Below are 13,045 nucleotides of genomic sequence, written 5' to 3' on the forward strand. Positions count from 1 at the left end.
GATGTGTCATCAGTGAGAAATTCAGATTTTGAATTAGATAGTTTTCTTATTCAAAATTCTTGTGTTTTTGTACTGAAATCCACCTGGTTCCTTTTGCAATTTGCATTGGCAGACCTCATCTACAGGAAGTGTGTGTGTACAGTCTGTTGTTTACGGAGGCTGGCCGTTCACTTCTGGAGCTCATTGCCATGGGAGCAGACACCATAGAAATGGCTCTCCTACAACAGGGAAGGTTAGTACTGATTATGTGGATTTATTTCAGCATGGAAGATATTACAAGTTAGTGATCATATTCTGTACACCTATGTACCAAACCTGACATTCGAAGGTGTTGAAATCTATTGTGACTAATGAGGTACATTGTGGTGGAGGATACACAGTAATATTACTTGTAAATGTTAGTACTGTCTGTTAGGGGGTATATCATATTGTTTAGGCTGGTGCCTAGTGGTGTACTGATGATCTGATAACATCAATTAGTGGCAAGTAAAAAATATTGATTCCAATCTGATGATCATATATTGTGTTGCTCATAATCTGTTGATTAGTAAAATTTAAGAAATATCCTGACTTTTCACCTGATGTCTGATTTCATTGTTAACTTTAACATTAATGATATTGAGTTGGCTGGTGTATTACAGTTTTGTGGAAGCTGGTACAGGAGCAGAGATGATACAGCTGGTACAGATGTCATTCTCCGTCCTAAATCGTCTGCTGCTTCTGAAATCTCCTGATCAGCCGCTGTCCCCATTGGAGAGTGCCCTGTCCTCACAGCCTGCGGGGAGACAGACACAACACATTGTAGCCACCATTGCCAGTTACATTTATCACAAACACAATCCAAGACTGCCTGCTCTTGCCTGTCTTCTCCTCAAACGATTGGCTCTGGTAGGTTGTAGATTAGACCCCGTCAGATACCTGTCTTCCTGCTCATCAGCAGGTACATGACCATTTTGTAAAAAAAATCATCTGTTGTAGTTTTCTTGAGAAACCTGTTTCTGAACAAGTGCTGACTCTTCTTGTATAAATGGCTATGAGTAGTTATGTAACAAACTTTAAAGTGCTGATGTATGGGAAAGCTTTATGGTAGTCAGATATATTAACATGAATTGAATGTGTTGGTATTGTATGATGCAACATTAGCAAATATATGAAATAACCACATAATTTACCTTGTCTGTATATACCTAACAGGTGTCACGAATGTCCATCTTGGCATGTCTTGGTGGCGATGCAGAGACCATCAGGGACATGTACCTCTCTCGTTTACATGCTGTCACAGAGGTAATTATCCCATGTTACTTTCAGTATTATAATGGATTACCTGTAGATAATATCATTGTTGTATTTTTATCTTATTATTTCTTCATTGAACAATTCATTACATAAACTGGTATTTCTTTCAGATGAACTATTGACCTTCTGTACACTGAACTGTTAACTTCCTGTCTTGTGATATGTTTACTTCCTGTCCATTAACTGTTGATTTCCTGTCACGTGATACCTTTACTACCAGTACACTTGTGACCACCTTTTTCTATTAAGGATCTGCGTCTGAAGGTAGTTATCCTTGAGCTGCTCTCTGTTTGTGTGGAGGCCCAGCCAGGCCTTATAGAGATCTTCCTTAATGTCCAGCCAGCTGAGTCCTCCATAGCAATGGGCTCAGATACATCTACATCACGCGCCAATAAAAAGGTATCTTAAGCTTTGATGCCATCACTTTTATATAGATTCTATTGTAAAATCATAGCTGAGGCAGGTTTTAGTTTTTTCAATCAAAACTAAGTTTTTCTTCTTCTTTGGATCTGACATCAAATACAGCAAACTGTTTTCATTCTTTTTGATGTTTCTTTTTTCAGGATTTATCATTGGGTAAAACTAGCTGTCTCCAGACAGTACTAGATCTGATGGATGTTAAGAAGCAGGGCGAGTACATGTGTCCCCCAGATCTGCTGTGTGCCTGCATGGACTTCATACACGCTCTGTGGGCAGGGCTTAGGGACACTGCCATGTCTGTACTCAGAGCAAGGTAAGATAAGGATTCCGGTTGGCTTGGACCATTGCCAATGTAAGTCAGCAACATCTAACCCCACGGCTGCATTACTGAGCTACCTCACTGTTCCACTACTCTGTCATTTTCATCCTAGAGTCCTGATATCCAGCTAACACTAATTACACTTCCCCACTATCTGTTTTCCACTTTTCCACTAAACCCTATGTTGTTAAATTATGTAAAATTCACATTGTCCCACAATCTAGCTATTACTTATTCTCATGTCTCACTCTCAAGCCACTACCAACTCCAATGTCCCAAATACCAGTCATCTCTATAGTTGGTATTCCATTTAGTCAACACCTGTTCCTGCCTGTGTTCTGTCAGTGTTATCTCCTTTTTCATTAACACAACAACATTCACCCCACTCCTTACCACACACAGAGTTTTAAGTGATATTTTCCCTTAAAATGCTGTTTAAATGTGTTCCAGGAATTTAATTGTTTCCTAGTTTGCATTATGAAGTATAATTAAGTTTCAACTTCTGGAATTAAAAATGATAAACGATTTGAAATGCTTCTTATGCAGGGCCAACTTTTGGCTGAGTGTATCTGCCCCCCTGATGAGAAACTTGCCGGCCCCTGGAGAGGAAGACGATTCACAGGTATTTATACTCCATTCTTGCATCCTCTACCAATTATAGACCAACACTGAAGTTAAGTGCGTCCACTATATATTAAACCTCTTCATCACCAACGGAAAACTTTGGCATGGTTAACAATACTTTGGCTTGTTTTTATTATGCTGCCTTGTCTGTCCATCCATCCGTCCGTCTGTCTGTCCATTCTTTAATGTTCAGGGCATGACTTTGCACATATACTAGGATAATGAAACTTAGTGTATACATTGAACATACAAAGACAAGGTGCAGTGTACCAATGTTAGGGCCCTCAACCCCTTAATTACAGAGTTCTCGCCCTTTGTTGAAATTTTGTGTACAGATCATTACTTTACCTGCATTTAAACTAGGATATTGAAATGTGACGTATACATCAGTCATACAAAAGCAAGATGCATTGTAGCAAAGTTTGACCCACAGTACTAATCTATTGCCTTTTGTTAAAATTTTGTGTTGTGAGCATAGTTTTGCTTGCATTAATACTAGGAGCATGAAACTTGGTGTATGCTTTTGTCATACTGAGAGAAGGTGCAGTATACTAAATTCAGTTTAATTACATTAGTTCTGTATTTTATCATCTTGGCAAATATCTTATTGATACTTCTCCATTTTCCTCATGTTAATAAGGATATACAGTGCTTCTGACTTTAGCAATATCAATTGGGGATATGTTATTAGCAGCCAAAACAAAAAGTTTGAAAAAAACAGGTTACAGAGAGTCGGATTTTGTTGGATGCATTACAGAGTTTAACATACTAGATATGCCTGACGACTTACTTTGTATTTGTAGATTGCTGTGCCCGATCAGGTACGAACAATTGCCTTTGTTTTGAGGATACTTTCAGAGGAGATATACACTGTTACCAGGTAAGAAGGCGACAAAATTTTAAAAGTTAACTTAGGATTCACAATTAGTGTGGTTTCTGACTAAGTGGGAGTAGAGGCATAATTCATATATTCTCTAGGAAATCAATTGTTTTACGAAATGAAGGTAAAGCAATATTTAGAGAACAGGCAATTTCTTCAATTGGTTAACATACCACTAAAAACCATCCGGAAGCTGTTGGAGAATTTTTGTGAGAGATTGAATTTGATGTTACATCAGGAATAATTTCTGACAAACAATATGAAAGAACAATCTCTAAATATTTTACCAGTTTGAAAAAAAAATTTTCATGTTTTCATGAAAAAATTTGAGATGGAAAGTTTGTTTGGAGACATAAAAAAGTTTTGAATAGTTTTGTCACATTGCCATGTCTATATCTTCAATGGTTTATTGTTTTTCCTTTCAGTGCAAAGCTTGACAGCAAATTGAAAAAGGTTTTAACTGATATCAGTGATGCAAACCGCTGGAAGTATTGGTCTAGTGTAAGTATTGAATAGCCCCAAGTATCGGTAAAGTGTAATTAATGAATAAATGTAAGTTTTAGTCCAGTGTTCTAAATATATTGAATAGGTGTTAATAAGTGCATGTCCAGACTAGGAATTGAACAGGTGTAAGTGTTAGTTCAGTGTACATGTTGGTCTGGTGTAAACATTAGTAACAGTTATAACTGATATTGCTGATGATGAAGTAATTGAAAATTTTGTTTACAAGGCCCTAGAATTGAAATTATATTTGTTATGTTATTTGATTGTGTCTTGTATATTTTGAAAAGAAACAGGCCTGAAATTTTCAGGAACTTGGATATCTGAAATAAGCATGAAATTACAATTAAAAAATCTTAAAATTTGTACAAGTGTTTAAGACTATGTACTATTTGTCTGTTCTCCTGTAGTACATACGAGACAGGGTGGTGGCACAAGCAGAGAAAACTGAGTCAGAATCTTCAACAGACAACCTGGCAGATCACCCAACTCTTCAGCTCCTCATGGCCTGGAAAAACTTTGTGATAACCATTGCTAAACTTAAGGTAAAAGATCACAAATTTGTTGTAAATTTTATAGCAACTTCCTTACAAAACTAGTGTTGAATTTTGTTTCTATTTCTTCTTGTTAAGTATCACTCATGTCATTGCCATCACTGAACTGGTGATAAAATCATCACTGAACTGGTGATAGTCATCACTGAACTGATGATAGTCATCACTGAACTGGTGATAGTCATCACTGAATTGGTGATAGTCATCACTGAACTGGTGATAGTCATCACTGAACTGGTGATAGTCATCACTGAACTGGTGATAGTCATCACTGAATTGGTGATAGTCATCACTGAACTGGTGATAGTCATCACTGAACTGGTGATAAAATCATCACTGAACTGGTGATAAAATCATCACTGAACTGGTGATAAAATCGTCACTGAACTGGTGATAAAATCATCACTGAACTGGTGATAGTCATCACTGAACTGGTGATAAAATCATCACTGAACTGGTGATAAAATCATCACTGAACTGGTGATAGTCATCACTGAACTGGTGATAAAATCATCACTGAACTGGTGATAGTCATCACTGAACTGGTGATAGTCATCACTGAACTGATGATAGTCATCACTGAACTGGTGATAGTCATCACTGAACTGGTGATAAAATCATCACTGAACTGGTGATAGTCATCACTGAACTGGTGATAAAATCATCACTGAACTGGTGATAGTCATCACTGAACTGGTGATAGTCATCACTGAACTTATGATAAAATCATCACTGAACTGGTGATAGTCATCACTGAACTGGTGATAGTCATCACTGAACTTATGATAAAATCATCACTGAACTGGTGATAGTCATCACTGAACTGGTGATAAAATCATCACTGAACTGGTGATAGTCATCACTGAACTGGTGATAGTCATCACTGAACTGGTGATAGTCATCACTGAACTGGTGATAGTCATCACTGAACTGGTGATAGTCATCACTGAACTGATGATAAAATCATCACTGAACTGGTGATAAAATCATCACTGAACTGGTGATAGTCATCACTGAACTGGTGATAGTCATCACTGAACTGGTGATAAAATCATCACTGAACTGGTGATAGTCATCACTGAACTGGTGATAAAGTTATTACCATCAATGAGTTAGCCAGTAAATCATTGTCATCACTGAACTGATGATAAAATCGTCACTGAACTGGTGATAGTCATCACTGAACTGGTGATAAAATCATCACTGAACTGGTGATAGTCATCACTGAACTGGTGATAAAGTTATTACCATCAATGAGTTAGCCAGTAAATCATTGTCATCACTGAACTGATGATAAAATCGTCACTGAACTGGTGATAGTCATCACTGAACTGGTGATAGTCATCACTGAACTGATGATAAAATCATCACTGAACTGGTGATAGTCATCACTGAACTGGTGATAGTCATCACAGAACTGATGATAAAGTTATTACCATCAATGAGTTAGCCAGTAAATCATTGTCATCACTGAACTGATGATAAAATCGTCACTGAACTGGTGATAGTCATCACTGAACTGGTGATAGTCATCACTGAACTGGTGATAGTCATCACTGAACTGATGATAAAATCATCACTGAACTGGTGATAGTCATCACTGAACTTATGATAAAATCATCACTGAACTGGTGATAGTCATCACTGAACTGATGATAAAATCATCACTGAACTTACGATAAAATCGTCACCATCACTGAACTGGTGATAGTCATCACTGAACTGATGATAAAATCATCACTGAACTGGTGATAGTCATCACTGAACTGATGATAAAATCATTACTGAACTGATGATAAAATCGTCACCATCACTGAACTTATGATTAGATCATTGCTGCCTCTTCAATGTATATCAGTATAAAAAGTTTACAGAAGACAGCCTGCTTCTTATTGATGAGACATTATGTGTATGATTCAGCCGATATCATTTGATTTGATTTTGTAGATTGATGAGTTGAAGATGAACAACAGTCTAAAAGAAGTGATCATGGTGGACTTAATAGAAGGTCTACAGGCTCTGGTAAGTTGTTTGTTATGTCTGTCACTGATCGTATACTGAGTGTTAAAATGCTGAAAACACAAGGTCTACAGGTACTGGTAAGTTGTTTGTTATGTCTGTCACTGATTGTATACTGAGTGTTAAAATGCTGAAAACACAAGGTCTACAGGTGCTGGTAAGTTTTTTGTTATGTCTGTCACTGATCGTATACTGAGTGTTAAAATGCTGAAAACACAAGGTCTACAGGCACTGGTAAGTTGTTTGTTATGTCTGTCACTGATCGTATACTGAGTGTTAAAATGCTGAAAACACAAGGTCTACAGGCACTGGTAAGTTGTTTGTTATGTCTGTCACTGATCGTATACTGAATGTTAAAATGCTGAAAACACAAGGTCTACAGGCACTGGTAAGTTGTTTGTTATGTCTGTCACTGATCGTATACTGAATGTTAAAATGCTGAAAACACAAGGTCTACAGGCACTGGTAAGTTGTTTGTTATGTCTGTCACTGATCATATACTGAATGTTAAAATGCTGAAAACACAAGGTCTACAGGCACTGGTAAGTTGTTTGTTATGTCTGTCACTGATCGTATACTGAATGTTAAAATGCTGAAAACACAAGGTCTACAGGCACTGGTAAGTTGTTTGTTATGTCTGTCACTGATCGTATACTGAGTGTTAAAATGCTGAAAACACAAGGTCTACAGGCACTGGTAAGTTGTTTGTTATGTCTGTCACTGATCGTATACTGAATGTTAAAATGCTGAAAACACAAGGTCTACAGGCACTGGTAAGTTGTTTGTTATGTCTGTCACTGATCGTATACTGAATGTTAAAATGCTGAAAACACAAGGTCTACAGGCACTGGTAAGTTGTTTGTTATGTCTGTCACTGATCATATACTGAATGTTAAAATGCTGAAAACACAAGGTCTACAGGCACTGGTAAGTTGTTTGTTATGTCTGTCACTGATCGTATACTGAATGTTAAAATGCTGAAAACACAAGGTCTACAGGTGCTGGAAAGTTGTTTGTTATGTCTGTCACTGATTGTATACTGAGTGTTAAAATGCTGAAAACACAAGGTCTACAGGTGCTGGAAAGTTGTTTGTTAGGTCTCTCACTGATCGTATACTGAGTGTTAAAATGCTGAAAACACAAGGTCTACAGGCACTGGTAAGTTGTTTGTTATGTCTGTCACTGATCGTATACTGAATGTTAAAATGCTGAAAACACAAGGTCTACAGGCACTGGTAAGTTGTTTGTTATGTCTGTCACTGATTGTATACTGAGTGTTAAAATGCTGAAAACACAAGGTCTACAGGTGCTGGAAAGTTGTTTGTTAGGTCTCTCACTGATCATATACTGAGTGTTAAAATGCTGAAAACACAGTTTGTGTATGAATTTTTGGATTTGTTGGTATTTCTGCATGATGTACATACAAAGTGAAAGCTATTGTAAAAATAATCTATTTATAAAGTAAAGCTGTTGCTACATGAAATAAACTGTTTTAAGTACAATGCTGTCAACAAAGACCAAATCTATCTATGAAGTATGTACCTGTCTGTAAAAACCATCTTTTATGAAGGAAGCCCCCCCCTGTCTATAAAGACCACACCCATCTGTTAAGGAATTTCTTGTCTATAAAGACCACATGTCTGTCATGTCAGCCCCTGTCCGTGTCCCTGTCTATGGGGACTACTGCTATGAAATAAGTCCCTGTCTATAACAACCGCCTGTCTCCTATGAAGTAGGCTTCTGTCTATGAGGACTACTGCTAAGTAATAAGTCCCTGTTTATAACAACCACCTGTATGTAAAATTAAGTAGCTGTCAATAAAGACCACATTCATCTATGAAGTAAGCCTGTGTCTGTAAATTTGACATCTATGACAGAAGAAAGTGCCTGTCTGTAAAGATCTATAGAGACCAGCTGTAGAACAAGTTAGTCCCTCTCTAAACAAGATGTGCTTGTGAAACACTATGACCCCAGTTGCAACACAATCCTGAAGTGGGACATTCAAACTGTGCTGTGTGAGGCTTGTACTAATTGTATGCGCACTTTGTGATACACTTATGCCTTCATTGTGGTAATGAATTTTTTTTAAGTTTCAAATGTTAGTCAAAGGTCATGGTCAAGGTCACATGGTGGAAATTTTTGGTACCACTATAAAGGTCTTATCAAAAGGAATACACATGCCAAATATAAAATCCCTTACTCTTAAAGTGCAATAGTTATGGCAGAAAAACAGACAAACAAACAGACAGCTTTAAAATGATATGCCCCGATCTTTCTATCTTTGGGTATAGAAACATATATGGTTGCTTTTCTCTTGGTTAAAGTATCTGTCATGTACAGGTTTGACTGAATATTATCTCTGTTGTGTATCATCAGGTTGTGGGTGATTTTTCTGCACTCAACATCAAACTGGCACAGATATCAAGTGCTTTCCTCTTCAACCTGATCAAACTTTGGACCAGGTAAGTAAAACATTGATTCCAGCTTGACTTATACATATTTAAAGTTAAAGAATGTTGAAATACTGACAGATAAAAATACACTTCCACATCTCAAATTGTCTGTATTTATGTTTTCTTTGTTGTAGTTCTCTGAGTAACCAGACAAGGATGATTAAGGAGCTACAGGCAGCTATAGTTCATACTCTGTCTAATAGTAAAACTCTGATCCCGCCGATTCAGGTGGGACTGCTGGGAAGTATCACTGCCATCATACAACACACTCGACTCAGCTCAGTCGTAGGTAAGTCTGTCACTGCTGTCATACAACACACTCAACTCAGCTCAGTCGTAGGTAAGTCTGTCACTGCCATTATACAACACACCAGACTCAGCTCAGTTGTAGGTAAGTCTGTCACTGCTATCATACAACACACTTGACTCAGCTCAGTCGTAGGTAAGTCTGTCACTGCCATCATACAACACACTTGACTCAGCTCAGTTGTTGGTAAGTCTGTCACTGCCATTATACAGCACACTCAACTCAGCTCAGTGTAGGTAAGTCTGTCACTGCCATTATACAACACACTCGACTCAGCTCAGTTGTAGGTAAGTCTGTCACTGCTGTCATGCAACACACTGGACTCAACTCAGTTTTTGGTAAGTCTGTCACTGCCATTATACAACACACTCGACTCAGCTAAGTTGTTGGTAAGTCTGTCCCTGCCATTATACAGCACACTTGACTCAACTCAGTCGTAGTTAAGTCTGTCACTGCCATTATACAGCACACTCGACTCAACTCAGTCGTAGGTAAGTCTGTCACTGCCATTATACATCACACTCGACTCAACTCAGTTGTTGGTAAGTCTGTCACTGCCATTATACAGCACACTCAACTCGGCTCAGTTGTTAGTAAGTCTGTCACTGCCATTATACAACACACTCAACTCAGCTCAGTTGTTAGTAAGTCTGTCACAGTCATCATACAACGCACTCAACTCAGCTCAGTTGTTAATAAGTCTGTCACTGCCATCATACAAAACACTCGACTCAGCTTAGTCATAGGTAAGTCTGTCATTACTGTCATACAACACACTCGACTCAGCTCAGTTGTTGGTAAGTCTGTCACTGCCATTATACAGCACACCGACTCAACTCAGTTGTTAGTAAGTCTGTCACAGCAATCATACAACACCTTCAACTCAACTCATTTGTTGGTTAATTTGTCATCACCATTATACAGCACACTCGACTCAACTTGGTCATAGTCAATTCTATTATCACCTGAGTCAAAGCTGACAAAGGTAAGTTTGTGTGCATATTGTAACATGATTCTGGTGCTATAAAGCATTACAGCCTGATTTGATTGTTAAGTAAGATCACAAATTTGTTTATGTTGGGTATTTTTTTTACAATATTGTCTATCATGGTATATATTTGTGGAAAAGGCCAGATATAATAGCTTCTTATTCTCCATCCACTGTGTTGTAGAAATGAGCCCTGACAAGTACCTGTCTGTCATCCTCCCTACTACATGTGCAGTCCTTCTTCAGAGCACCCGCCAGCTCCCTTCTCCACAAGACCTTGTTGATCAGAAGGACACACAAGGAGAACTGGCAGCTGGAAATATAAGATTGAAGGTTAGACTGGTGTTTGATGTGCTATGTTGGATTAAATGCCTTTAGAAAAGTAATTTTCATGAGTCAAAATTTACATGTTTGATGAACTATGTTGGATTAAATGCCTTTAGAAAAGTGATTTTCATGAGTCAAAATTTTCGTGGTTTCCTTTTTCGAGAAAATAATGAAAATATCAGCTCCATAAAAATAACCAGCTATACACTGTAAGATTATAATCTCTGGCCTGTTGTGTCATGTCATACTGTTATGTCATACCGTCATGTATAAATATTTGTAATATGTAATAATACTATTGTGACATCATTTATGCCTAAAGGCTTGTGATGTATCAGATTATCTAACTTGTTTGATAAATTCCATATTACGCTGACTATCTTTGCATATCTATATATTTGGTTAGTTTTGGTGACACTGGTGATGTTTTGTATCTAGTTTGGATGACATGGGTTTCTGGTGTTGCAGATGCAGATTGTGACTTGTTGTCTGCTGGAGGAGCTCATCCTACAGTGTGACAGGAGTGAGATGTGGCTACCTGTTCTACAAGAACACTTCATCCTGCCCACACTCATGGCCTCCATGGAAGTCTTCATCAAGGTCAATATACCAAATTTTTCCTTCACCCCATGCATGTTTTTAGCCCACCATCATCAGATGGTGTAGGTTCTCATTGGTCCATGTTTGTTTCCATTTGATTATGGATCTGATCAGAAAAACAAATTGGCTGACAAGCGGCCATCTTGGATGTTGACTTTGAAAGTTTGTTATCACTATTTCTTGAGAACTACTTCATAAATCTTTCTCTTCCATCATGTATAGGTTTCTCTTGGTCCTTAGTTGTGCCTTCTTGATTTTAGGACTTATCAGAAAAAAACAAAAATGGCAGACAGGGGGCCATCTTGGATTTGGCAGTTAAAGATAATTATTATTATTTCTGCAAAAGAATATTCAAATTTCTTATCATTGAGAGCAAAAACAGAGAAGAAATACGAAAATAAAAGATTCAACTTTCAGAAAACAAATAATGATCAAGTTATTGATAGGCGCCAAGATCCTCTGGGGTATCATGTTATTAGAAGTCTTCTAGGAAGCCAAATGTAAAGAGTTCACATGGTGATGCACACAGTGTTTTATGCAGTATGCTATATGTGTTCAATGAGTTCCATTGGTCCAGATCTAACTCACTACATATAGATAAGATATTTGTTGTCAGGCACAGAACAGAACCCTTTCTCACCAGTCAGTTTTCCAGGTTTAGATGAAATTGATGGTATTAAACCAGCTGACAAGTTTTCACTGAATTTACACTGTACTTTTTCAGGGTAAACAAGCTGTACACTATGTCCAGACTGTCTTTCTGCTACTGTTGACCATTGCCAAATACAACAAGGTAAGTGGCATTGTGACTGATGGTTATTTGCCATGGCTGAGCTTCAAAGTAGTCAAGGTTGACTATTCTGTTACCAAATCTAATTTTCACATCTATATCATTGAAATGTGCTGTCCGTATATCATCACAATATCTGTTGAATTTTGCAGGGTGCTGAAGCTCTAGCTATGAGTGGTGTTACACAGTATACCTGTCTGTCTATGATATCTTTGTATCAAGATAGTGACCTTTTCGCCAAACCAGGAGCTCCTGCTAGGGTAAGTCACTCTGAAAATTATTCTGCTTCTCTGTGGTTCCTACATTAAATTTGTCTGTAAATACACTTTTTTAGGTAAATCTATAATCAGCCGCGAAATCTTAGGTCTCCTGGATCAGTCTCAACATTGCCCTTTCGTTCATGCAGAATAAGAGGATTTTTGCTACTAACACATTTTAGTTGTAAAGATTGTAGAAAGGGATGACTTATCTCTTGCTATTCAATAATGACCAGTTTCAGTCCTCTGATCAAACTGAGTGAAATTTTATCTTTTAAAACAACCAATGATTACTGACATACTGGAAAACTCATTGATATATCAAGCCATATCTGGACTGAGATTGGACACTTGGAGGGATTGACATTAAATTTTCAATACTTTAAAAAATTTCTTAGCAGAAGTTTGTAATGTAGTGGATTTAAGATTGACATTAAATTTTCAATACTTTAAAAAATTTCTTAGCAGAAGTTTGTAATGTAGTGGATTTAATTGAATCGTCTTCTTTTGATAGAAGGATGTGGGTGAACTTCATCAGAATTCCAGGGCCACCTGGCATGGTATATACTGTATTTGTGTAGAAATGTATGCCACTGTACTGTCTGCCCTGAAGTACTCCTTCCTCGAGGATGCCCTCCACTTTGTTGGTGCTCACCAGGACCGGATGCAGCAGGCAAGTCTCTTGAATTACCTGTGACAATATTTGGTGT

The 13,045-nt window shown here is 37.7% G+C and overlaps 1 protein-coding gene across 1 annotated transcript in view; it reads left to right on the forward strand.

Annotated features, from left to right (window-relative positions):
* LOC132546262 (nucleoporin NUP188-like) overlaps positions 1–13,045 on the forward strand; it is a 34,394-nt gene that overhangs the window by 14,611 nt on the left and 6,738 nt on the right. Inside the window, exons 26-42 of the mRNA XM_060209974.1 lie at positions 113–232; positions 642–888; positions 1,195–1,284; positions 1,546–1,695; positions 1,860–2,029; positions 2,582–2,657; positions 3,463–3,539; positions 3,965–4,040; positions 4,451–4,585; positions 6,542–6,616; positions 8,990–9,075; positions 9,201–9,355; positions 10,546–10,694; positions 11,157–11,288; positions 12,013–12,081; positions 12,231–12,338; positions 12,850–13,008. Coding sequence (XP_060065957.1) covers positions 113–232; positions 642–888; positions 1,195–1,284; positions 1,546–1,695; positions 1,860–2,029; positions 2,582–2,657; positions 3,463–3,539; positions 3,965–4,040; positions 4,451–4,585; positions 6,542–6,616; positions 8,990–9,075; positions 9,201–9,355; positions 10,546–10,694; positions 11,157–11,288; positions 12,013–12,081; positions 12,231–12,338; positions 12,850–13,008 — 2,074 coding nt within the window. The remainder of the gene's footprint in view (positions 1–112; positions 233–641; positions 889–1,194; positions 1,285–1,545; positions 1,696–1,859; positions 2,030–2,581; positions 2,658–3,462; positions 3,540–3,964; positions 4,041–4,450; positions 4,586–6,541; positions 6,617–8,989; positions 9,076–9,200; positions 9,356–10,545; positions 10,695–11,156; positions 11,289–12,012; positions 12,082–12,230; positions 12,339–12,849; positions 13,009–13,045) is intronic.

The sequence above is a fragment of the Ylistrum balloti genome, unplaced genomic scaffold (genome assembly GCF_031769215.1).
Source record: "Ylistrum balloti isolate Yb309-2 unplaced genomic scaffold, AGI_CSIRO_Ybal_v1 Utg369882, whole genome shotgun sequence".
Lineage (NCBI taxonomy): Eukaryota > Metazoa > Mollusca > Bivalvia > Pectinida > Pectinidae > Ylistrum > Ylistrum balloti.